The 27920-nt window shown below is 41.7% G+C and overlaps 1 protein-coding gene across 1 annotated transcript in view; it reads right to left on the reverse strand.

Annotated features, from left to right (window-relative positions):
• Positions 1-27920, reverse strand: part of LOC140741990 (protein phosphatase 1M-like) — a 76407-nt gene that overhangs the window by 24250 nt on the left and 24237 nt on the right. The window contains exons 4-6 of the mRNA XM_073072641.1: positions 19266-19378; positions 6258-6342; positions 4405-4523 (exon numbers count right to left, since the gene is read on the reverse strand). Of these exons, the coding sequence (XP_072928742.1) occupies positions 4405-4523; positions 6258-6342; positions 19266-19378 (317 nt within the window). The remainder of the gene's footprint in view (positions 1-4404; positions 4524-6257; positions 6343-19265; positions 19379-27920) is intronic.

Raw genomic sequence — 27920 nt, forward strand, 5'->3', positions numbered from 1 at the left:
AACGTGTATATTTCAAAAACAAAGGATAAGAACAAATGTAAAAAATCATTGTATTTCAGTCAGAGGGGTGAATCTATGGAACAGTTGTAGTAAGAATTTAAAAACATGCACTACACTTAATAAGTTTAATAAATTATTTAAAGATTATTTAATGAACAAATATAAAATACATGATTTAAAATGAATGGGAGTAATGTAAATAAATGATATTTGGAATTGGATTTTGTGTTAAAAGATTATGAATTTTTTTGTTTTTGATGTGATGATTGATGCCAAATATGTTGTTGTATAAGTAAAAGGGGTAGGCGTAATAAGTTGTAGCTTCAGCTTACACCCTTTCAGTCTGTTTTCAAGAATATCTATGTTTTTTGTTGTAATTTTGTCCTATGAAATAATCATTGTAAATGATGCTTTTTGTTATGTTTGTACTGACCAAAATAAATTAATTTCATTCATTCATTTCATTTCATTCATTCAGATGATGATCAAGTTGATGCTGAATCCCTAGACAGAGAATTTCTGGAACACCTCTGAGATGGCTTTTTTTGAGAAGCTTAAGGTTGAGCAAACCAGGGATCAGCAGTTCTGGACTGGGTATTGTGTAATGAAATGAATTTGATTAGGGAGCTTAAGGTAAAAGAACCCTTAAGAAATAGTGATCATAATGTGATATAAATCACCCTGCAATTTGAGAGGGAGAAACTAAAGTCAGATGTATCAGTATTACAGTGGAGTAAAGGGAAATACAGAGGCATGAGTAAAAGTTGATTGGAAGGGAACACCTGCAGGTATGATGGTAGAGCAGTAATGGCAGGATTTTTTTAGAGCAATTCGGAAGGTGAAGGATAGATCCATCCCGAAGAAGAGGAAATATTCTAAAGGCAGAATGATGCAAAGGATGACTTCCCTAACAAAGGAAGTCAAAACCAACATAAAAGCCAAAGAGTATGTGAAGAGCAAGATGACAAGACATGAGAGAATAGGACCAATCAAGTGTGACAGTAAAAAAGTGTGTATGGAACCGGAGGAGACAGCAGAGGTACTTAATGAATACATTGTTTCAGTATTCACTACGGAAAAGGATCTTGATGATTGTAAGGATGACTTGCAGTGGACTGAAAAGCTTGAACACATAGATACTGAGGAAGAGGATGTGCTGGAGCTTTTGGAAAGCATCAAGTTGGATAAGTCACGGGGACGGGATGGGATGTACCTCAGGCTACTATGGGAAGCGAGGGAGGAGACTGCTGAGACTCTGGCGATGACCTTTGCATCATCAATGAGGATGGGAGAGGTTCCAGAGGATTGGAAGGTTGCGGATGTTGTTCCCTTATTCAAGAAAGGGAGTAGAGATAGACCAGGAAATTATAGGCCAGTGAGTCTTACTTCAGTAGTTGGCAAGTTGATGGAGAAAATACTGAGAGGCAGGATTTACGAACATCTGGAGAGGCATAATATGATTAAGAATAATCAGCATGGCTTTGTCAAAGGCTGGTCATGCCTTATGAGCCTGATTGAATTTTTTGAGGATGTGACTAAACATATTTGAACAGTAGAAGTAGTGTATATGGATTTCAGCAAGGCATTTGATAAGGTACTCCATGCAAGGCTTATTAAGAAAGTAAGGAGGCATGGGATCCAAGGGGACATTGCTTTCTGGATCCAGAACTGGCTTGCCCACAGAAGGCAAAGAGTAGTTGTAGATGGGTCATATTCTGCATGGAGGTCCGTGTTCAGTGATGTACCTCAGGGATCTGTTCTGGGACCCCTACTCTTCATGATTTTTATAAATAACCTGGATGAGGAAATGGTGGGATGGGTTAGTAAATATGCTGATGACACAAAGGTTGGGGGTGCTGTGGATAGTATGGAGGACTGTCAAAGGTTACATCGGGACATTGGTAGGATGCCAAACTGGGCTGAGAAGTGGCAGATGGAGTTCAACCCAGATAAGTGTGAGGTGGCTCATTTTGGTATTTTAAATATGATGGCAGAATATAGCATTAATGGTAAGACTCTTGGCAGTGTGGAGGGTCAAAGGGATCTTGCTGTCAAAGCTCAAAGCTGCTACGCAGGTTGACTCTGTGGTTGAGAAGGTATACGATGCATTGGCCTTCATCAACCGTGGGATTGAGTTTAAGAGCTGAGAGGTAATGTTGCAGCTATATAGGATCCTGGTCAGACCCCACTTGGAGTATTGTGCTCAATTCTGGTCGCCTCATTACAGGAAGGATGTGGAAACCTTCCTGTGCAGAGGAGATTTACAAGAATGTTGCCCGGATTGGGAAGCATGTCTTATGAGAATAGGTTGAGTGAACTGGGCCTTTTCTTCTTGGAGTGACGAAGGATGAGAGGTGACCTGATAGAGGTGTACAAGATAATGAGAGGCATCAATTGTGTATATAGTCAGAGGCTTTTACCCAGGGTTGAAATGGCTAGCACGAGAGGGCATAGTTTTAAGGTGCTTTGAAGTAGGTACAGAGGAGATGTCAGGAGTAAATTCTGTTTTTTAAAAAAACGCAGTGAGTGGTGAGTGCGTGGAATGGGCTGCCAGTGGTAGTGATGGAGGTGGAAATGATAGGGTCTTTTAAGAGGCTCCTGGATAGGTACATGGAGCTTAGAAAAATAGAGGGCTATGGGTAAGCCTAGGTAGTTCTAAGGCAAGGGCATGTTTGGCACAGCTTTGTGGGCTGAAGGGCTTATATTGTGCTGTAGGTTTTCTATGTTCTATGAGAGGGCACATAATGGAGCAAAATTTAGAGGTAAGTTAGAAGATAGGAATTTTTAAAAAAACCAACAGAAGGCACCAAAAAAAAAGAAGGAACCATAAGAGGGGAAAAGATGAAGGTGAGCTAGCCAATAATATCAAAATTGACACCAAAAGTTTTTTCCAGATATATAAAGAGTAAGAGAAAGGCAAGAATAGATACTGGACCATCAGAGAGATAGTAATAGGAGACAAGGAAATGGCAGACAGTATAAGTATTTAGCATCAGTGTGGAAGACAGTGACAGTATGCTGGAGATTTGAGAGTGTCAAGACGAAGAAGTGAGTGCAATTGTTATTACTAGGGAGAAAGTGCTTGGGAAACTGAAAGATCAGAAGTTAAGATAAGTCACCTGGACCAGATCGACTGCACCCAGGAGTTCTAAAAGAGGTAGCTAAAGAGATTATGGAGGCATTAGTAATGATCTTTCAAGAATCAATAGCTTCTGGCAAGGTTCCAGAATTCCACTCTACTCTTCAAGAAAGGAGATAGGCAGAAGAAAGGAAATTACAGGCCAGTTAGCCTGACCTCAGTGGTTGAGTGAAGTTGGAGTCAATTGTTAAGGATGTGGTTTCGAGGTACTCAACGGCACATGACAAAATAGGCCAAAGTCAGTGTGGTTTCCTCAAGGGAAAATCTTGCCTGACAAATCTGTTGGAATTCTTTGAAGAATTAACAAGCAGGATAGTCAAAGGCTAGACAAAGACTAGGAGAATGGGTAAAGAGATGGCAGATGGAATACAGTGTTGGGAAGGGTATGGTCATGCACTTTGGTAGAAGGAATAAATACATAGACTATTCTTTGTGCAGAATTCCCTTAAGATTAATTTGCAGGTTGAATCAGTGGTGAGGAAATGAATACAATGTTAGCATTTATTTTGAGTGGTCTAGAATATAAAAACAAGGATGCAGTGCTGTGGCTGTATAAGGCACTGGTGAAGCCTACTTGGAATATTGAGCAGTTTTGGTGTTATTTATTTAAGAAAGGATGTGTTGACATTGGAGAAGGTTCAGAGGATGTTCATGAGAATGGACAGCAATCAAAGGCTCTGGGCCTGTACTCGCTGGAATTTTGAAGAATGGGGGGGGATCTCATTGAAACCAATTGAATATTGAAAGGACTAGATAGAGTGGATGTGCATGTTTCTTCTGGTTAGGACCAGAGGGTACAGCCTCAAAATAGGGAGATGTCCATTTAGAAAAGAAATGAGAAGGAATTTATTTAAGCATAGGGTGGTATATTTGGAATTTGTTGCCACAGGCAGCTGTGGAAGCCAGGCCATTGGGTACATTTAAGGCGGAGGTTGATAGGTTCTTGATAAGTCAGGGTGTGAAAGGTTATGTGAGAATGCAGAAGAATAGTGTCAAGAGGAAAATGGATCAGCCATGATGAAAAGGTAGAGTTGACTTGATGGGCTGAATGGCTTAATTCTGCTCCTATGTCTTATGGTTTTTACTGAGATAGCAAAACACCAAATTTCACATCATAAAAGTCAGTGACAATAAACTTGATTCTGAATCTGAAGCAGAGGGTAGGAATAATCAACATAGTTTGTACTGGCAAAGAGAGGACTCAGGTCAGTGTCAACATCCATGGTGACTTTCTGTGATACACAGTGGGCGTGTTATGTACTCACCAGCCAGACATGAAGTAATCCCTGTACAATATCTTCTTTCCAATGTCACTTCTTTTCACTCTGCGAGGAAACTCATACCTTGAAAACTCTTCACCTAGTAACTCAGGCTTAAGGAATGCCTGTAAAGTACATTAAATTACTCAAGAGGTGTCTAGAATTTGATTTCCTGTAACACTGGCAGCCCCAGTGAATTTTCTCTAAATTCTGAGGGCATTCCTGATCTGCCAACCAGCCCTCAAATCTCACCACCCCTCTTCCCAGGATACTCCTTAGTACTCAAACTTCGACTAATTTTATATGGCTTCAGAGGAACAGGCCCTTCAGCCCATGATGTACAAGCTGACAATGACAACAAATTGAATTAAATCTCTACTGCCTGATGTTTGGTTTCATTTAGTGCAGATACCATGAGGTAAAGGGCCATTCCATACCACGTTCATGTATCTACCCAAAATCCTCAAATACCACTATCATATTTGCTGTCACCACTGCCCTAGCAGTCCACTGCAGTCAAATGCCACCTTCCACGTAAAAGAAAACACACACTCAGTGGCTACTTTATTAGGTATGCATGCTCATTATTTCAAGTATCTAATCAGCTAATCATGTGGCAGCAACTCAACACATTATAGCATACAGACATGGTCAAAAGATTTGGTTGTTGTTCAGACCAAAGATCAGAATGGGGAAAAATGTGATCCAAGTGATTTTGACCGTGGAATGGTTGTTGGTGCCAGATAGGGTGGTTTAGTATCTCAGAAACTGCTGATCTCCTGTGATTTTCACACAGCAGCCTCTAGAGTTTACAAAGAATGACACAGAAACAAAAAAAAAATCCAGCTCTGCGGGTGAGAACATCTTACTAATGAGAGGGGCCAGAGGAAAATGGCCAGATTGGTTGACAACAGTAACTCAAACAGTTACAACAGTTGTGTGCAGAAGAGCATCTCTGAATGTACAAAACAGGAAACTTTGAAGTGGATGACCTATAACAGCAGAAGACTACACTGGGTTCCACTGCTGTTCCTAATAAAGTGACCACTGAGTGTAGAGAAATACAAGTTGCCAGTGTCTTTTGATTTTTGCAGAACCAAAACAGTACAAAGGTTAGCAAGTGATCAGTCAAAACTTCAGATGGAATTAAATAAATTTTGACCTTGCCTTAAAACATCTGGAAAGAAGTAATTAGTGTTTTAATTCTGAATGTAGTAAATGCTCTGTGCAGGCAGTGCAGCCTCTCAGTGCTTCCTCAGCTGCTGCCCTCCATTTAGCCAACTTAAAAATTCTCAGTGTTGGTAGTGTCCTGAACCATTATCACATTTACTGTACTTCATTTGAAAATACAAGTTTATACAATCTAATCATTGATTTCTCGATGTACAAGTATCACATTTTCAAGGGGTAAGGCCAAGAGCAGAATTAAGCCATTTGGCCCATTAAATCTGTTCCATCTTTCTATCATGCCTGATCTATTATCCCTCTCAACACCATTCTCATGCCATTTCCCCGTGACCTTTGATGCCCCAACTAATCAAGAACCTATCAACTTCTACTTTAAATATACCCAATGACTTGTTCCTTACAACCATCAGTGGAAATGAATTCCATAGATTCACCACCACCTTGCTAAAGAAATTCCTCCTCATCTCTGTTCTAAAGAAATGTCCTTATATTGTGAAGCTGTGCCCTTTGGTCCTATGACTCCCCCAACTACTGAAACATCCTGGCAACATCCACTCTATCTAAGCCTTTCAATAATCATTTCTTTAGAAGACTACTCATTCTTCTCAACTCCAGAGAGTACAAGCCTACAGACAAACACTCCTCAGACATTATGAGAATTTAAATTTTACCAGATGCTGAATCCTTTGCCTCTCAGTGACAGCTGTGAACTCGTTGGAGAGAGGAATAACATCATTCTTCTGCACTGCAATTGCTCTTAAAAAGAAAAACAAAGAAACCATTGGTATTTACCAAACAAACAGTGTCCTATAGAGAATATCATATAAGCAGTGATTATTCACTTCAGGAGGAGGAAACTTGGGGATCCATGAGTCAGTCCAAGAACATTTAGTAATTGCAATATGAGGGGGGCATTGTGATAATATACAAATTCAAATGGGGATTGAATAGGGAATTCCCTATTTAACACCATGCACGACATGGTGAGTAGAGACGTGCTCATCACCAGCTCCTCATCTCTGCACATCAACAAGGTAGAGATTAAAGATCAACAAGTGGAAGCTTGTGCTGAGGACACATCATCAGATCAGGAGGAGGAAACAGTCGTCATCGGGGGAAATCACAAGTGGAGAGTGTCATTCCTCGGTGCTATCATTTCAGAGGACCTGTCCTGGGCCCAGCATGCAAGTACAATTACAAAGAAAGGAGGGCAGCACCTCTGTTTATTTAGGAGTTTGCGATGATCTGGCATGACATCTAAAACTTCTGCAAACTTCCATGGATGTGTGGTGGAGAGTATATTGACTGGTTGCATTACTGCCTGGTATTGAAACACCAATGCCTTTGAGTGAAAAATCCCATGAAAAGTATTGGATCCATCACAGGTAAAGCCCTCCACACCACTGAGCACATCTACAAGAGGTGCTGTCACAGGAAAGCAGAATCCATCATCGGGGGCTCCCACCACCTAGGCCATGTACATTTCTCGCTGTTGCCATCAAGAAGCTGGTACAGGATCCTCAGGACCCACACCACCAGGTTCAGGAACAGTTATTACCCTTCAACCATCATGTTAATAAACCAGAGGGGATAATGTTATGTTTTATAACTTCAAAGCATAAAACTAATTGCAAGAAAAAGACAGGTGCCGTGTCTAGTTTCATTTTTACTTTTAGTGAGATGCGTGCATGTATGACATAGTGGCATGATGATGTATGCCATTCATATAATTTACATACAACCCATAATGCATTATGTAAACAAAGAGAGCATAATGAAACAATAGTCACAATATTACTCAAAAATTACTTAAATATTAATTATACTTAGCTATATACACAGTATAGACATGCACAGCATGTTAAATTTTAAATTGTCTCATTCAGGCCTAAAGATTTAATCATTGTGGAGGACTTCTTACTCTTGTGGGATATCGTTTTTCCTGACAAGGGTGGGGGAAAGCACTTTGCTTGGCAGGTGACACTTGTGGCTGTGAAACGATTTTAGATTCTGGGTGGTCGCAGGAGTTGACTCTGGGACTGCATGAAGTGCTCTGAACTTTCTTCCGGACATGTCGACATCCTGTTCAGCGCAGCAAACTGCCTGATCTACTGATACATCCCAGGCCACCAGAGAAAGCTTCAAGCCAATGTTTTCATTTTGACCATACCTAGATGACTGGCATGTAACACATGACCGGCTCCTCTAACACTTTAGCTCTCAGCTTGGATGGTACAAGAACTCTCAATCTCCACAAAAGGCAACCTTTATCAATGGCAAATTATTGCTGGTTCTGGTAAAAATGGGGGAACTAGAATTTCTGCTGCACCTTCCAGTCATTTTGCATGGCCATGTAGACCTGAGACAGTCTTTTCTGGTTTCCCTTTGCAGTAATAGGGAGATTTTCAATTTGCATTAGGTCAAATATGATGGCAGAATATAGTATTAATGATAAGACTCTTGGAAGTGTGGAGGATCAGAGGGATCTTGGAGTCTGAGTGCATAGGACGCCCAAAGCAGCTGTGCAGGTTGACTCTGTGGTTGAGAAGGCATACAGTGTATTGGCCTTCATCAATCATGGAATTGAATTTAGGAGCTGAAAGGTAATGTTGCATCTATATAGGACCCTGGTCAGACCCCACTTGGAGTACTGTGCTCAGTTCTGGTCACTTCACTACAGGAAGGATGTGAAAGCCATAGAAAGGGTGCAGAGGAGATCTACAAGGATGTTGCCTGGATTGGAGAGTGTGCCTTATGAAAACAGGTTGAGTGAACTCAGCCTTTTCTCCTTGAAGTGACTGAAGATGAGAGGTGACCTGATAGAGGTGTATAAGATGATGAGAGGCATTGATCGTGTGGATAGTCAGAGGCTTTTTCCCAGGGCTGAAATGGCTGCCACAAGAGGGCACAGGTTTAAGGTGCTGGGGTGTAGGTACAGAGGAGATGTCAGGGGTATGTTTTTTTTACGCAGAGTGGTGAATGCGTGGAATGGGCTGCCAGCAATGGTGGTGGTGGAGGCAGATACGATAGGGTCTTTTAAGAAACTTTTGGATAGGTACATGGAGCTTAGCAAAATAGAGGGCTATGGGTAACCCTAGTAATTTCTAAGGTAGGGACATGTTCGGCACAACTTTGTGGGCTGAAGGGCCTGTATTGTGCTGTAGATTTTCTATTTTTCTACGAGTATCCTCATTTGTAAACCTTTTAGCTATTGAAAATGGACACTAGTGGCCGATGACCAGTAACAAAGCTAAACTCTGTCCTATACAAGTACTGGTTGAACTCTTTTATAACCCAAACCAGTCTCAAGGCCTTTGTCAACCTGTACATAATTTTTCTCTACAATGGTGAGGGAATGTGACGTAAAGGCTATGGAATGTTCACTTCCATTACTCATTAATCTTGTGGTCTAATGGTCTTATAACATGTGACATGACTGCACCTATACCATAAGGCAAGGTGTTGCATTCAAGCTTCGCTGGATGATGTGGATCATAATGTGTGAGTACAGTGTCTGACGTCACAATTTCCTTTGTCTTTTGGAAAGCCACCTCACACTGCTTTGTCCATTGCCATTTTTTCCCCGATCTGTAGCAATGACTTCAAGAGATGGGGCAGAGTAGCCAAGTTTGGCAACAATTTGTTGAGTCATACTCCGAGCCCATAATCTTCTAATCTTTTTAACATTGTCATGACACTTTGGAGATGTTCCTTGTCATGTTTACCGGTAATAATGATGTCATCCAGGTAACACTGAGTGCCTGGGCAGCCTTGCAGCACCATGTCAGCCTTGCAGATGCTACTCGAAAAATAAACCTATCATAGCAATAAAGCCCTTTCTTTGTGAGTCTTTATAGTGAGAAACACTTTGGACTCTTCTTTCATCTCTATCTGTAGATAGGCCTCAGCTAAATCCACTTTGCTGGTGATTTCCCCCAGAAAGATTTGTAAAGATATCTTCCATCCTGGGCAAAGGACACTGATCTACTTTCAGTACTGGGTTGATCGTGACCTTAAGATCACCACAGATCCTAACAGGCCCATCCTTCTTGGTAACTGGGATCACTAGTTAAGCTCTATTTAACCTCGGAAAGAACTCCTACAGCTTCCATGCAATCTACTTTATCACGGATGGTGTAAGGAACTGGACAGGGATTTGTTAAACTTGGGTGTGGTATTTTCATTTTACAGTATTTTACCCTTGATATGTTTAAGTTGTCCAAAGCTATCCTTGAACACTGCTGTGACATCATCCAGTACCTTTTTTAATTCAGTTTCAGTTGGTTCTATTGCAGGGGATGTGGCATGCAAATGTCAATGGATCTCCAATAAAATTGTTATTTTCTCAGCCAATCACAGCCACGCAATGCTGGCCCTCCTGTTTTTACCACATTAGCATCCAATATGGCTTGTTGGTTGTTGTATTTCACTGTTATGAATGTCATTCCCTTAGGGGTCATCTTTTCTCCAGTACAAATTTATAGTTGGGTATCTTCAGGCTTCAGTTCAATGTCTTTCAAATGCTGTTCAAACTTATTTTGTGTAATGACTGAAACAGCCAAGCCAGTGTCCAATTCCATTTTAATAAATTTGCTGTTCACTTCTGATGTAAGCCATATTACTTGTCTCATTAGTTTTCACATTTTAAATCTTAAGGCTAATTAGTCCTGTGTCACGCTCATTTTTGTCAAATTTTTCAACAACAGCATGCAGATTAGTGCTCTTTTTAAAACTGCAACTTGATGTTTTTCTCTTTCTTTTACCTGTGCAGTCCATTTATTTTTGTCTTCATAGAAACATAGAAAACCTACAACACAATACAGGCCCTTCGGCCCACAAAGTTGTGCTGAACATATCCCTACCTTAGAAATTACTAGGCTTACCTATAGCCCTCTATTTTACTAAGCTCCATATACCTATCTAAAAAACCTCTTAAAAGACCCTATCATATCTGCCTCCACCACTGTTGCCAGCAGCCCATTCCACGCACTCACCAATCTCTGAGTAAAAAACTTACCCCTGACATCTCCTCTGTACCTACACTCCAGCACCTTAAACTTGTGTCTTCTTATGGCAACTATTTCAGCCCTGGGAAAAAGCCTCTGACTATCCACACGATCAATGCCTCTCATCGTCTTATACACCTCTATCAGGTCACCTCTCATCCTCCATCGCTCCAAGAAGAAAAGGCCGAGTTCACTCAACCTATTCTCATAAGGCATGCTCCCCAATCCAGGCAACATCCTTGTAAATCTCCTCTGCACCCTTTCTATGGTTTCCACATGCTTCCTGTAGTGAGGCAACCAGAACTGAGCACAGTACTCCAAGTGGGGTCTGACCAGGGTCCTATATAGCTGCAACATGTCTTCCTGACATGCTATTCGTATGTATTCTACTTTGTTGCATTTTCTGCAAGTTTTGCCTTTAAACTTTCATGGGTCTGGTATATACAAGCCCCTGCCACAAAGGCAACACAATTTGTTCAGTCAAGTCTGTTGCAATTTCATTCTGCTCACTTTCATTCCTGAGTGCCAGTGGCATATCTAAGGTGTGGAAGGTATGGCACGTGCCCTGGGCGTCACTTGAAGGGGGGGGGGGGTGCCACTGAGCAGTTTCTATTAAAGTCAGACAAGCCATCCTTGGATAGTGAAAAAAGAATTTGCTTCAGATGTATGATCTGCCTTTGATTATCATGGGTGAGAAGCACTAGGATGGCCTTATTTCAGAGCATTGTGTAAGAACACCATGAAACGTTTCTTCATGAAGAAGGAGGAAAGTGGAGCTGAAGGATGGAAGAGATGAAACTTGGAGGCAGAGTAAGCTAAGAAGTCGAGCAAGTTCTACATCCCCTTTTTTGAAAAGCCTGGAACAAGTAGTTCGACACGTTCCATGGAGTCGTCTGCACCTGCTACAAGTTTGTTAGAATCTGAAGGTGGATCAAGTATAAATGCGTCACAAGCTGAGGAGGAAGTCAAGTCAGATAAATCTGAGTATGACGAGACTAAGAGTGAGGCTGCCACAGAGAACGTGAACATGACAGAAGGGGAAGACAATGGTGGTGGTGGTGGTGATGATATTGAGTTTATTGATGAGAACTGGATGGTGTCAAAGAGCCTCAGACTGTCATACCGGAAGTGATTGAACAGCATGACATTGGACTTTGAAGTTCGACAAGGATATTGGAAAAGCAATTCTGCCTGAACAGAAATAATAAAACTGGGTTCGAACTATTTCCAGAACAGTGAGGGCCCTTTCCTGCCAACAAATAACTGCTCAATGAACAAAACTTGGTTCAAGAGGAAATCTTGATGTCATGATGAGGAAGTGACTCGCTCATGGCTGGTCTATTCCCCTTCTAAAAAGTCTGCATTTTGTATCTGTTCTCAGTCACACATCAATCCTCATTGGAACAGGAAAGTGGATTCAACCAGTGGAAAGCACCTGAAAGGATTAGTTTTCATGAAAATGCCAAGAATCATTGGGAATGCTTCACACAGTGGAATGAAATGGAAAGAAATTTAGCTGGAAACAGAGGAGTTATTGACGTGGTATTTCAGCCACAGATTGAAAAGGAAAAGCAGAAGTGGCGTGATATCGTGACGACAATCCTTCACTGCATAATATTCCCTGCGACTCAGAACCTGGCTTTGCGAGCACACAGGGAGTCAGTTCAGCCACACGATGACTCCAGTATGGGAAATTTCCTTGGCTTACTGATGTTATGACCCCAGCCCCCTCCTTTGTGAGAATCGCAAGAGCCCTAGTCAAGGGGGGGGGGGTCAAATGACCCAAGAGGGAGAGAGACGTGCTGAAGACCACGTTCCCCCGGAAAGCAGAATAAAGCGACTCTGACTATTGTCTCATGAAGACCACGTGTAAAGCCCTCGGGCAAAGTGGGCTGGTTGAGAGAGAGCTTGACACCGGCGATCCCGTGAGGAAGTACAAAGGAGGGGACGACCCCTTCAGACGCACCAGAAGACACGCTAGAAATCCTGCAACAGCGTTTTGATAGCGACAGCCAGTGGTGGGGTTCGTGTGTGTCTTTTCCTTGCCTGGGATTGGCGACCTCACCACGGAAGAACGGCTCTACAGGGGAGGCCACAGATGAGAGTCCATTCCCCAACGAGACTTCGACGAACCGAACTCCTACAGGTTGGAAAACCTGTCGGGTAACTGTTTCATTCAATCTCTCTCTCTCTTTCTAACAAAAGTGCACCAATGCGACACCACAACAGACGGCAGCTGGTGGAACTGCAGTGACCGCAAGAGACTTTCAGATATACAGCGAACAATATATACATTACCCCTAGACAACGATAGAGCTTATTTCTGATTGATTATTACTTTACCTGTGCTTTAGATTGAGTTGTGACGACATATATGATCTGAATGTTTTGTATTAACCATACGTTTGTGCCCCTTGATAAATAAAAATGTTTGAAAATAGTACCATCAGACTTCAGTGGACCTCTCTATCTTTGCTGGTAAGCCACCCCGTTACGGGGAACATAACAAGTGGGGCCTCGTCCCGGGATTTGAAACCAAAGGGGAGGGTCAGTGAATCGGGCTGTAAGTCCAAACTTAAATCTGGTTATGCAGGTAGCCAGACAGGAAACCAGCAAAGATGGATGTGGATGAATTTATGAGAAACCCGACTGTAGAGGCGCTAGGGGCGGCTACCAAATTAGACTTGGTAAATCTGGCAAAGGGGTTAGACCTCGCAGAGGTGAGGTCATCAATGAAAAAGCAGGAAGTGCGAAGGGTCATAAATCAGTATTACATTGGGAAGAAGGTGTTTGCAGCTGAGGATTTGGAAAATATCCCCGAAAAGAGATTAGCGAGTGGGACAGATCAGTTAGAGTTGGAGAAAGTAAGGTTGGAACATGATCTTAAAGTAAAGCAGCTAGAATCAGCTGCGAAGGAAAAGGAATGGGCTGAAAAGGAAAAGGAAAGAGAGCAGGCGTTCAAACTAAAGGAATTAGAGGTGAAACGGGGTCATGAGCTCCAGTTAAAGCAGCTGGAAGCAGAAGAGAAAGAGAAACAAAGGAGCCATGAATTGGAGCTGGACAGGCGAAGGCAAGAGCGAAGAGCTCAAGGGGAAGAGAGAGAGGAGGGGTTTGATGTTAGTCGGGCGTTGAGGTTGGTCCCCCCGTTTGAGGAGACGGATGTTGATAGTTATTTCTTGCTTTTTGAAAAGGTGGCAGTGAATCAGAAGTGGCCCAGAGAGCAGTGGGTGGCGTTGTTACAAAGTGTGTTACGAGGGAAAGCACAGCGGGCATATGCAGCGTTGCCCCCGGAAGGGGAAGGGAATTATGACCAAGTAAAGGAGGCCATTCTCCGAGGTTACGAGTTAGTACCTGAGGCGTATAGACAAAGGTTCCGAAATTTAAGGAAAGGGTGGAATCAAACGTATACCGAGCTAGCTCATGAGAAGGGTGTGCTCTTGGACCGTTGGTGCACCGCGGAAAAGGTGGCCGAGAATTATGGGCGTCTCAGGGAGTTAATTTTGATTGAGGAATTTAAAGGTTGTGTTCTGGAAGAGATCCGGATGTATTTGAATGAGAGGACGAATCAGTCCATCTCAGAAATTGCTAGGTTCGCAGATGAATATGCCCTAACCCACAAGACAAAGTTTTCCTCGCCAAAAAGTTACCAGAGAGACCGTCGGAATGGTAGGGAAAGCCCGCCGGCTGAGGTGGAGATCCCGCTGGGAGCTAGTGGTAAAATTGAGGAGGAGAGGCAAGACGGCAGGAGAGGTCCTGGCTTGACCTGTTTTAATTGTGGAAAGGTGGGTCATATTGCATCTAAGTGCTTTGCTCCGAGGAAGGAGCCAGAGAGAAGGCAGGCAGTGGTCCCTTTCGGGTGTGCTGTGGTAATCAGAAAATCGGCAAGAGGGTCCCAGGTAAGCAGAGAGCGCGAGGGGTCGGAGATTTATCTGTCACACGGAATCGTGTCTGTGAGGAAGGGGGACCCACCAATTCCCGTACGAATTTGGAGAGACACGGGGGCGGAACTATCCTTGATTAGCCGTAATGTGTTACAATTCGGACCTCGGATGGGCGAGGTAGCCCTGAGAGGCATAGGAAACCGGACCGAGGTAGTGCCTTTGCATAGGGTCCTTCTAGATTGTGAGTTGGTGTCGGGACCAGTGGAACTGGGGGTCCTGCCGGAGTTGCCGGGGGGAGGCGTGGACGTCCTTCTGGGTAACGGCCTAGCGGGTGGGAAGATGGGTGCAGCCGTGAAGCTGACAACCCAGCCTGTGGGAGTTGAGGCCCCTCCCTCGGATCCAAAAATCTATCCTGCATGCGCGGTCACTCGCAGCCTGTCGAGAGCGGCAGCTGAGAACGGGAGCAGTTTAAAATTGGCCAGTTTTGATTTGGCCCAGACGTCTTTACCGACCCTGTGCCACGAGGGTTTCGAGGGTGGTAAAACGAGGAATAGTAACGTAAAAGGGGGTAAGGGAAAGAAGGTAGATATTCCCTTAGCAAAGGAAAAGGTCCTAGAGGTAGGAAATAAAGAGGAGAAACAGATAAAGCTGTTAAAAGGTCCAGGGTTGGACATGGATGATCTGTCTGGTTTGGCAGAACTGTTTGAAGAAGTTGAAAATTCTAAAGGTGTTCCCGATAATGAAATGAGGGCAGTCCTAGATGAAAAGGATGCCATTACCTTGAAGAAGTCTGCTGGGTTGGCAGATGAGGTTGTTTCAGCCCGTGGGGTTGAGTTTACTCCGGAAGTGAGTTGCCCAGAGAGTAACTGGGAGGATCAGGGGAATTTAGAATTTGAAAAGGGTACGGGTATTGAAAGCCTGGAAGAGGCCAATGCCCCGTTTGAGTGTGTCCAAGATGGGGATGCACGTGGTCCTGAACCTAGTCACGGAGCTCAGAAAAAGTCTGAGGTATTTGACTCAGCTGGACGAGACGGCCGTCCTTTTGGATCAGATAGACTTGGTTCGGGGAAGAACGGGTTAACCTTGGGAAGTGTGAGTTCCCAGATGGTTGTGCTGAAGGGGGTGTTCAGAGTTAATGTGGAGTTTACGAATGGGGAGATAACTGTTGTTGTGGAGGAGAACGGTAAATCTGTAGTTCCCAAATCGAATGAAAAAAAATTAAGGCCTAGATTGATGCCTGCGCATCGATTACAGGTTGATTTGGAATGTAAGGGTGCCCCACACGCTATTGTTATTTAAGAAAGCACTGTGAGGAAGCCGAAATTTAAATGCGGCCGGAGAAAAAGGTTTGAACTGAAACACATCAGCCTGCATGGTCTTGACAAAAGGGTTAACTACCTGTGTAGCATTAAAGAATTGGGTGGAAATTCCCATGATGGACTAGGTTGGGGACACGGAGTTAAGAGAATATCCCTTGTGGAAAGGAAAGGCGGGAGAGTACCTCGCCAAATTACTCAAGTTCCCCACGGGGAAACTCACTGGAAAAAAGGCGATGGTTAATAGAAATGCCATTTTTAAACAGCAATGCCGATTGTACGGGTTTGCGCCAAAGCCTGTGAAATATAAAGACAACCCCTTTGGAGACCTGCCGGTGAAATAACACGACCGAAATGATTAGTATTTGTATAAACTTTTGTAGATGCACCTAAGCTAAGATCACACCTCCTTAGTTTTGTTGCTGAAAAAAATAAATAAATAGGTGGTTATTGAGCTGAAGTTTGATGCTACAAGATTTTAGTACGGTACGCATTAAGATATTAAAGAAAGGGACACTATAATTGTTACCTGTTTAGATACTGACTTGAATGTATAACGGTAGTACTCTGTGAAAAGAGTAGCTTGTGTATTGTGGTAGATTAAAAAAATCCTATGAGACTCTGTACCAACTTGTTTTTAACCGCTGGTAAAAAACTTTTAAGAGGGGAGGTGTTATGACCCCAGCCCCCTCCTTTGTGAGAATCGCAAGAGCCCTAGTCAAGGGGGGGTCAAATGACCCAAGAGAGAGAGGGAGACGTGCTGAAGACCACGTTCCCCCGGGAAGCAGAATAAAGCGACTCTGACTATTGTCTCATGAAGACCACGTGTAAAGCCCTCGGACAAAGTGGGCTGGTTGAGAGAGAGATTGACACCGGCGATCCCGTGAGGAAGTATAAAGGAGAGTCTGGGGGGGACGACCCCTTCAGACGCACCAGAAGACACGCTAGAAATCCTGCGACAGCGTTTTGATAGCGACAGCCGGTGGTGGGGTTCGTGTGCGTCTTTCCCTTGCCTGGGATTGGCGACCTCACCACAGAAGAATGGCTTAGCTACAGGGGAGGCCACAGATGAGAGTCCATTCCCCAACGAGACTTCGACGAACCGAACTCCTACAGGTTGGAAAACCTGTCAGGTAATTGTTTCATTCAATCTCTCTCTCTCTCTCTTTCTAACAAAAGTGCACCAATGCGACACCACAACAGACGGCAGCTGGTGGAACTGCAGTGGCCGCAAGAGACTTTCAGATATACAGCGAACAATATATACATTACCCCTGGACAACGATAGAGCTTATTTCTGATTGATTATTACTATACCTATGCTTTAGATTGAGTTGTGACGACATATATGATCTGAATGTTTTGTATTAACCATACGTTTGTGCCCCTTGATAAATAAAAATGTTTGAAAATAGTACCATCAGACTTCAGCGGACCTCTCTATCTTTGCTGGTAAGCCACCCCGTTACGGGGAACATAACAGTTACTAAATTGTGACAATCACTCACTCAACTTGGTAGGTGTACATGCAGCCAAGCAGGATACAACGATGCTCACATGTCTTGGAACCATCGAAGTTCTCTACGTGTTTTTCTCTCATTCAACACAGCATTGTGCCTGGGGTTGTTAAGTCGGAGTCCGAAACCAGGTGGAGTGCAAGGACAGAAGCAGTGAAGCCCATCAACAAGTACCTTGAGGAGATACTTCAAGTTCTTCAGGACATGATAGATAAAAACGAGACCAGTGAAACAAGAAGTGATGCAAGGCAGCTGTACAATGTTGAGTTACGATTTTCTGATTTTGCTAGGATTTTGGAACAAAGTACTCATTCGCATTGACCGTATTCAAAAGAGGCTGCAGGATCCTAGCATGAACTTCCACGATGCTGCCCTGGATTTGAAAACCCGCCGAGATCATTTTTATGATGAAAGAGAAGTGTTGGTCAGTGAGTCACTGTCAAGAATGGAATATTGAAGTTGAAAGACATCAGAGATGAAAGAAACGAATTGCTGATGGGAACTCGAGAGACGCTGGGTTAACAGCTAAGGAGGAAATGGAAAGAGTCATGAAGGGAACACTCCACCTTCTTCACAGAGAAATGAACGAAAAGTTCGCTTGTTTGCATGACAGTGACACCAAGTTTCAGTTCCTTCTCGATGTCGAGAGACTGTGTTACGGTGCTGACAGTAACGACCTAAAGAAGAAGTGTGAAAATTTTGGTGAATTGTACAGCTCTGATGTTGATGGACAGCAGCTATATGAAGAAATTTTGGATTGCAGAATGTTGCTATCAAGGCGGGTCAACATGAAAATATCAAGACCTGAAGAGCTTCTTGAATTTATTGTTCAGTATGGAGATGAGAGCATCTTCCCCAACCTTCGCATTGCTATTCACTGTGAGAGATCATTCAGCAAGTTAAAACTAATACTTTCATATTTGAGAGCCTCCATGGGTCAAGGCAGACTCTGTGATCTTGCTCTGCTGAGTGTAGAAAGAAGAAACTGAAAAAACTGACTTTGATCACATCGTAGACCAATTTGCATCAGTGAAAGCAAGGAAGGTGCAGTTATAATTTTCATGTAGTGCCATAATTTGTTAATTAAAAGATTAATGAGCTTGACTTGTATTTTTGAGCTGATATTATGGTAAAGTTATCTAAAAGATGGGTGTCAGATGTTTGGACAGGGGCGCAATTTCAGTTCTTGCCCTAGGTGCTATTTTCCGTAGATACGCCCCCTGTTGAGTGCAACTCAATTGCATCTGTCTGCTGTTTCCATTCATACAGCAATCTGAACTGTTCTTTTAAATGCAGGTTGTGCTTCAGTTAGGAACCATTTTTGAATGCTTTCTTGTAAGATTCCACAAACTAAATGATCTCTCAGTGCATCATTAAGCCCATCACTGAACTGAAAATGTTCAGACAATCTCTTCAATTCAGCCACATATACTAATTGCATTGGTTTCCTCCCATGTTCTGAAGTTAGCGGATTAATTGGTCACATGGGTGTATTTAGCTCAATGGACTATAAAGGATATTAGAATATATATATTAGACTCAGAATCAGGTTTACTATCACTGACATATGTTGTGAAATTTGTTGTTTTGTGTCAGCAGTACACTGCAATACATAAAATATTCTATAAATTACAATATATATAGTGCAAAAAGCAAGCATTATGCCATATCTCTAAAATAAAAAAAACTAATATAATTAAAAGATGTCTTCCAACTGTACAGGGCAGCTGAAAACTAACTTGGGTAAGAGGACGACCGATCTTGACTGTGGAATGGTGTACAAAATGTAATAATGGAGCATTTGCCTGTTTCCAAGAACATTCTTTTTGGAAAAGTTTGGATGGTTGGACGTGAGCAACAGGGCCACAGAATTTCATTCTAAAATGCCTGCTTCTATGTCCAAACAGAATGTACTTGCAGGTAATAACAAGATGAAGATCTGTTCATTCATGCACTAACCTGCTGTCTCCAGCACTGGCCACATAGAGCTTGTCCTGCAAGTGAAGAACCACGAGGACAGTACATCCTCCGGTTTTATTACCCGATATCTGGTACTGGCCAATCAGTTCATCCTGTGGAAAAACAGGACACACACATTTTTCAAATATTCTGCCGTTTACTACCCGTCTACTACCTGCCTTCTGCAATCTACAAATCCCAAATGTAGACTCTCAGTACTGGACCTCAAGAGAGAGTATTTGTAGAATGTCAAAGGGTTCTAAGAATTGAAGAAAAACTTGGACAGGTACATGGATGAGAGGTGTATGGAAGGATATGGTCCAGGTACAGGTCAGTGGAACTAGGCAGAAAAATAGTTCAGCACAGCCAAGAAGGGCTATTTCTGTGCTGTAATGTTCTATGGTTCTATATTGATGACTTTTTAGAACTGCTTGTTGTTGAGCTCACTAGTGGATCGGCTGTGCTGGATTGGGTGATGTGCAATGATCCGGAAGTGATAAGAGAGCTTAAGGTTAAGGAATCCTTAGGGAACCGTAATCATAATATGATCCAGTTTACATTGAAATTTGAGAGGGAAAAAATTAAAATCCAATGTGTCGGTATTTCAGTGGAATAAAGGAAATGACAATGGCATGAGAGGGGAACTGGCTGAAGTTGATTGGAAAGGGACATTAGCAGGAAGGACAGCAAAGCAGCAATGAATGGAGTTTCTGCAAAAGATGAGGGAAATGCAAGACAGATATATTCCAAATAAGAAGAAATTTTCAAAGGGAAGAAGGACACTACCGTGGCTGATAAGTGAAGTTAGAGCCAACGTAAAAGCAAAAGAGAGGGCATACAAGGATGCCAGAGCTAGTAGGAAGATAGAGGATTGGGGAGCTTTTAAAAACTTGCAGAAGAAAAGTAAGAAGGTCATTTGGAAGGAAAAGATGAATTATGAGAGGAAGCTGGTGATAAATACCAAAGAAGATACTAAAAGCTTTTTAAGTATATAAAAGGTAAAAAAGAGTCGAGGGTAGATATAGGACCAACAGAAAATGACGCTGGAGATAGTGTAATGAGAGATGCAGAGATGGCAGAGGAACTGAATGCGTATTTTGCATCAGTCTTCACAGTGAAAGATGTCTGCAGTATACTGGACATTCAAGGGTATCAGGGAAGTGAAGTTTGAGCAGTGAAAATTACCACTGAGAAGGTGCTTAGGAAGCTTAATGGTCTGAGGGTGGATAAATCTCACGGACCTGTTGGAATGCACCCTTGGGTTCTAAAAAAAAGTAGCTGGAGAGATTGCAGAGGCAATAATGATGATCTTTCAAGAATCGATAGATTCCAGCATTGTACCAGATGACTGGAAAATTGCAAATGTTACTCTGCTATTTAAGAATGGTGGAGGGTAGCAGAAAGGAAACTATAGACCTGTTATCCTGACATCAGTGGTTGGGAAGTTGCTGGAATTGATTGTTAGGGATGAGATTGGAGTACCTAGATGCACGTGACAAAGCCAGCTTGGTTTCCTGAAGGAAAATCATGTCTGACAAACCTATTGCAATTCTTTGAGGAAATTATAAGCAGGGTAGACAAAGGAGATGCAGTAGACGAGGTGTATTTGGATTTTCAGAAGGCCTTTGACAAGGTACTGCACATGAGGCTGTTTAGCAAGGTAAGAGCCCATGAAAGAGTTACTGTATGAGGAATGTCTGGCATCTCTTCAGCTGTATTCCCTGGAGTTCAGGAGAATAGAGGGGAATCTCATAGAAACATTCCAAATGTTAAAAGGCCTGAACAGATTAGATATGGCAAAATTATTTCCCATGGTAGGGGATTCTAGGAAAAGAGGGCACGACTTCAGGATTGAAGGACATCCTTTTAGAACTGAAATGCAGAGACATTTCTTTAGTCAAAGGGTGGGAAATCTGTGGAATTTGTTACCACAAGCGGCTGTGGAGGCATAGGTGACCCTACCAAGAGCCAAAGCATAAAGCCCCAACTCCAGCCAATATAACTCTCCAGGTCATTGAGGCAGAAAAGCCTCCAAACCCAATAACATGGTTGTGGCCCTCTTGGAGGAAAGTTGTACTGAATAGAAGGTTTATCAATTCTTTTGAATCTTGTTTTTTTTGTGCATCATAACCTTGAGTTTTCATTCTTTGATGTGTGAACAATGCAACCTGATAGGAAATGTTGGGTTTGGCAGATCTGTAATGATTTGTATTATTGAGTCTTCAGTAAATTCTTTCTCAACTAAAGGCAGGTCCTTTTCAGTTTAATATGTATTAACAAGTATACAGGTTGTTACAGGGGCAAGAATAGTGAGAACTAACAATGAGTAAATAGGGATGTGCAATGTGCTAATGTAGAACAGGGAACCACAGACATAGTCCAGAAGTAGAGACATGGAATGCAGCAGCAATGACACCCACATCTCAGAAGCTTCATTAATTATGTATAGTTGCACCCGCAGTTGTAATAGAAAATTGGATTTACTGTTAACTTGGTCAGAGTTGTGATTCATCAGTTTATTCTGTAATCAAGATCTAGTCAGTTTATATAAAGTCTTTTACTCTTTCCGTAACCACCACTGCTATCAAAACCTAGTATTACACTACTGTCTCTGTGTAACCTGTTCAAATGAGAATGCAAAAAATGTATCAAATTCATACTCAGATCAGCTTTCACTGGTTTCCTGGGGCGCACCAGTTTTAATAATTCACCTATTATTTCCAACACCAACATGTGGCCTCTCAGTTTGCTCCTACACAGGTGTCCATAAAAGCATTCTTTCCGAAGTTGCAAAACAGGATCTCAGGCTTGCCACTGAGGAGATAGATGCATTGTTGAACCACTTTAGCAGAGTATTTGCAATGCCTGTGCCATACAGGTTGTTGTGTGCTGTTTTAAATAATGAGCTTTATATGCACAAGCCGACTGTCCATAGGAGACGACTTCTTCCTCCATTCAGGATGCAGCTAAAAAATCCTCAGGACACACTGACGCTGCTTCCTTTTTAAGAGTACACTGTTGCAAAGTTGAAATTGCAGCAACCAATTTGCACACAACCAAGCTTCACAAAACAGTAAGACCATAAGACATAGGTGCAGAATTAGGCTATTTGGCCCATCAAGTCTGCTTCACCATTCAATCACGGCTGATCCTTTTTCTCTGCTCCTCAGCCCCACTCCCCAGCCTTCTCTTCATAACCTTTGATGCCATGACCAATCAAGAACCTACTAATCTCTGCCTTAAATACACCCAACAACCTGGCCTCCAGAGCTGTCTGTGGTGATACATTCCACAAATTCACCACCCTCTGGCTAAAGAAATTTCTCAGCATCTCTGTTCTAAATAGATACCCCTCTATCCTTAGGCTGTGCCTCTTGTCCTAGACTCCCCACCATGGGAAACATCCTTCCTACATCTACTCTTTGTAGGCCTTTCAACATTCAAAAGTTTCAATGAGATCCCCCTGCCATCCTTCTAAATTCCAGCAAGTACAGACCAAGAGCCATCAAATGTTCCTCGTATGAGAACCTTTTCATTCATGTGAACCTCCTCTCCAAAGTCAGCACATCTTTTCTTAGATAAGGAGCCCAAAACTGCTCACAATACTGAAAGTGAGGCCTCACCAGTGCCTTATAAAGCCTCAGCATCACATCCCAGCTCTATATTCTTGAATTGCATTTGCCTTCCTCATCCTTAACTTGACCTGCAAGTTAACCTTCAGGATGTTCTACACAAGGATTCCCAAGTCCTTTTGTGTCTCAGATTTTTTGATTTTCTCCCCGTTTATAAAATTGTCTGCACGTCTATTTCTTCTACTAAAGTGTACCAATACCCAACACTGTGTTTCATTTGCCACTTTCTTGCCCATTCTCTTCATCTAAGTCCTTCTGCAGTCTTCCTGTTTCCTCAACATTACCTGCCCCTCCCCAAAACTTTATATCATATGCAAACTTGGCAACAAAGCCATCTATTCCATCTAAATTATTGATATAGGGCACAAATGAAACAGTCCTAACACTGAACCCTGCAGAACACCACTAGTCACTGGCAGCCAACCAGAAAAAGATCCTTTTATTCCCACTCACTGCTTCCCACTAATTAGCCAATGCTCTAACCATGTTGGTAACTTTCCTGTAATACTTATTACTGCTCTTAACTTGGTAAGCAGCCTCATGTGTGGCACTTTGTCAATCAAGGGCCTTCTGAAAGTCCAAATATACAACGTGCACTGCATCCAAGGGGACCTTGCTTCATAGATCCAGAACTGGCTTGCCCACAGAAGGCAAAGAGTGGTTGTAGATGAGTCATATTCTTCTACATGGAGGTCAGTGACCAGTGGTGTTCTGCAGGGATCTGTTCTGGGACCCCTTCTCTTTGTGATTTATATAAGTGGCTTGGATGAGGAAGCAGAGGGATGGGTTAGTAAGTATGCTGATGACACAAAGGTTGGGTGTGTTGTGGATAGTGTGGAGGGCTGTCAAAGGTTACAGCGGGACATCAATAGGATGCAAAACTGGGCTGAGAAGTGGCAGATGGAGTTCAACCCAGAAAAGTGTGAGGTGGTTCATTTTGGTAGGTCAAATAAGATGGTAGAATATAGTATTAATGGTAAAACTCTTGGCAGTGTGGAGGATCAGAGGGATCTTGGTGTCTGAGTCATAGGACACTCAAAGCTGCTGTGCAGGTTGACTCTGTGGTTAAGAAGGCATACAGTGTATTGGCCTTCATCAACCGTGAGACTGAATTCAAGAGCCAAGAGGTAATGTTACAGCTACATAGGACCCTGGTCAGACCCCACTTGGAGTACTGTGCTCAGTTCTGGTTGCCTCGGACTCTCTTGACAGCGCTAGATGGAGTAGGTCACATTTTGGCTCTGCTCTGGTCATTTTTCAAATTCCTTACCACCTTTTTATTATATATATCAAAGTGTCTTTAATACCTTTACATGTTTGAATTCTGAATTTTAATCAATGGAAATCACTACCAGAGGAAGAAAGGCATTAGCTGAAGGCAAGGAAACTGGTAATGGAAACGGGAAGAAAGAAGATGTTTTCGAACAACCTAAACAGCCTGAACTCACTTTGCAGGCTATCTCGAATTTATTGGATGAAAAACTCGACAGGAAATTTGCTGCTGTGGAAGTAGTGTTAAAGGAGAATGAAGGTAAACTGGTCGCACTTGAAAAAGAGAACGAGAAACAGCAATGGCAAATTTCAGAGCTTACTGAAGCTGGGAAACAGAGATTCCAGACTGAATTCTTTGGATAAGAAATTAAATTCGACTACTCGTACATTGGAGCAGTATAAAGCCAAGATTATTGATTTGGAGAGTTGTAGTCACAGACAAAATTTGCGAATTTGCGAATAAACAGTGAAGACATTGACAGCGGGGACCTTACTAAACTTTTTTCTCAATTCTTAATGGAGGTCTTTGGCTTGGAGGTCTTCTCATATCCTCCGGTACTCGACCGTGTGCATTGGGCATTAAGACCAAAATCATCGAAAGAGTTAAAACTGCGCCTGTGATTCTTTGATTTCACTATGTGAGTACTAAGGAGCACTTAATTCGAATTGCTCATCAGAAAGGAATTACTGAACATCAAAATCTTAAGTTTTGTCTGGTTGAAGATTATTGTCCTGGGGTAATGCAAGAAAGATTGCGTTTTAAGTCGGTGATGTCGGAACGACCGGCTCTGCTATACCCTGTTCACTTAAGAGTTGTTCTACCTGATAAATAGTTTAAATCCGTGGATGACGCAAAACAATTTCTCGAGGAACATTGTTTGAGCTCGGATGTTTAATAAGAGTGTGCTTTACCCATTAAATATGCAAGTTCCAATTTATAGACAATCACCATTTAGATTGGTTACTGATTAGTTTATTTATTTGGGTGTTAAAATTACTAAGAAGCATAAGGATCTATTTTAAATTAATTTTTTACCCTTAATTGATCATGTTAAACAACTGTTTACTAAATGGTCCCTAATGTCCTTATCTTTGATTGGTTGAATTAATGCTATTAAGATGATTATTTTACCTAAATTTCTGTATCTATTTCAGGTGGTATCAATTTTCATCCCTAAATCTTTTTTTGATATTATTGATTCTAAAATTTCTTCATATATATGGCAGAATAGAAATCCCAGGTAAAGTAAGAAATATCTACAGAAATCAAAAAAAGGAAGGTGGTTTGGCTTTGCCAAATCTTAGATTTTATTATTGGGCAATTAATATTCGACATTTAACGTTTTGGTCACAAGAGCTGGATGAAACTCAATGTCCACGATGGATGAACCTCGAGCAGGAGTCTGTACAAGGGTTTTCACTGGCTTCTATTTAAGGGGCTGCGCTTCCCTTTGCACTTACTAAATTGAATAAACAAATGATAAAAGAAACATGAAATAAGAATCTGGTTTCAATTTTGTAAATTTCTTGGATTGAATGAATTTATCCTGTCAAGTTCTATTATATCTAATTTTTTCTTTCAACCATCTAGAATTGATCAAACTTTTCTTTTATGGAAAATAAAGGGAATAACATTTTTTGTGATTTATTCGTGGATGACTGTTTCATGTCTTTTGAACAGTTGTCTAATAAATATAATTTGCCTGGATCACACTTTTTTAGATATTTACAGATTAGAAACTTTCTGAACGCTACTTTAGTTACCTTTCCAATTTCGCATCAAATTGAAGTTACAGAAAAATTTTAAAGTTTAAATCCATATCAGAAGAGTTTAATAGCATTTATTTATGATTTAATTATGAAAATATGCTTAGGTACTTCTGATAAAATTAAGAATGAGTGAGAAAGAGAACTTCAAATATTCTTATCTACAGAGAAATGGGAGAGAATTCTTCAACTAGTTAATACTTCTTCAATGTGTGCCAGACAGGCTTTGATACAATTTAAGGTGGTTCATAAGGCTCATATGTCCAAGGATAAGTTAGCTCGTTTTTATTGACATATAAATCCTGTTTGTGATAGATGTAATTCTGAAGTAGCTTCCTTGACACACATGTTCTGTTCTAGGAAAATATTGGAAAGATATTTTTGATATTATTTCAGTAGTTTTGCGTGTTGATTTACAGTCTCATCCTATTACTGCAATTTTTGGACTGCCTCATCAGCTTGTCATTTAATTGCATTTGTGACATTAATAGCCAGAAGATCCATTTTACTTAAATGGAAAGATTCCAATCCCCCTACCACATTTCAATCGTTTTCCCAAATGATAGCATGTTTAAACTTGGAAAAAATTAGGAGCGGTACTATGGACCCTTCGGTTAAATTTGAAGAAACTTGGAGGCCACTTATTCAATATTTTCATATGATGTAAGTTGACCCTTTCTGAATCCTTTTTTTAAAGTAATTTTTTGCTCAGGCATAGAGCAGCGGAGTTAACAACAAATTATAATTTTAGCCGATGAAATATGGCAGCCCAATCTTTGTTTGTTTTTTTAACCATATAACCATATAACAATTACAGCACGGAAACAGGCCATCTCGGCCCTTCCAGTCCGTGCCGAACACTTACTCTCACCTAGTCCCACCTACCTGCACTCAGCCCATAACCCTCCATTCCTTTCCTGTCCATATACCTATCCAATTTTTTTTTAAATGACAAAATTGAACCTGCCTCTACCACTTCTACTGGAAGCTCATTCCACACAGCTACCACTCTCTGAGTAAAGAAGTTCCCCTTTGTGTTACCCCTAAACTTTTGCCCCTTAACTCTCAACTTATGTTCTCTTGTTTGAATCTCCCCTACTCTCAATGATCATTAAGTTTAGTTCTTTTTAGTTTAGGGTTTTTTTTCTCTCTTTATAAAATAACTTTTTCATGGTTAGTTACTAAGAGATTGGGAGGCTAAACTACATTTGTTACTTGGAATTTGTGTTTGTATATGTTAATCATTATTAATGTAATCCTGATCTCTTTGTATCATTATCATTATGTTATGTTTACTAATTTGAAACTTAATAAAAAGATTGAAAAAGAAAGAAAGTTCTGGTCACCTCACTACAGGATGGATGTGGAAACCATAGAAAGGGTGCAGAGGAGATTTACAAGGATGTTGCCTGGATTGGGGAGCAAGGTTGAGTGAACTCGGCCTTTTGTCCTTAGAGCAGGGGAGGATGAGAGGTGACCTGATAGAGGCGTATAAGTTGATGAGAGGTATTGATCGTGTGGATGGTCAGAGGCTTTTTCCAGGGCAGAAATGGTTAACAGGAGAGGGCACAGTTTTAAGGTGCTTGGAAGTAGGCACAGAGGAGACATCAGGGGTAAGTTAAAAAAAAAATGCAGAGTGTGGTGAGTGCGTGGAATGGGCTGTTGGCAATGGTGGTGGAGGCGATATGATAGGGTCTTTTTAGTGACTCTTGGATAGGTACATGGAGCTTAGAAAAATAGGGAGCTATGGGTAACCCTAGGTAATTTCTAAAGTAAGTACATGTTCGGCACAGCATTGTAGTCCAAAGAGCCTGTATTGTGCTGTAGGTTTTCTATGTTTCTATACCCTTTATTTATCCTGCATGTAATCTCCTCAAAGAATTCCAACAGGTTAATCAGGCAAGATTTTCCCTTAAGGAAACCATGCTAACTTTGTCCTAACTTGTCCTACGTCACCAAGTACTTGATAACCTCATCCTTAGCA

This window comes from Hemitrygon akajei, chromosome 19 (genome assembly GCF_048418815.1).
Source record: "Hemitrygon akajei chromosome 19, sHemAka1.3, whole genome shotgun sequence".
Lineage (NCBI taxonomy): Eukaryota > Metazoa > Chordata > Chondrichthyes > Myliobatiformes > Dasyatidae > Hemitrygon > Hemitrygon akajei.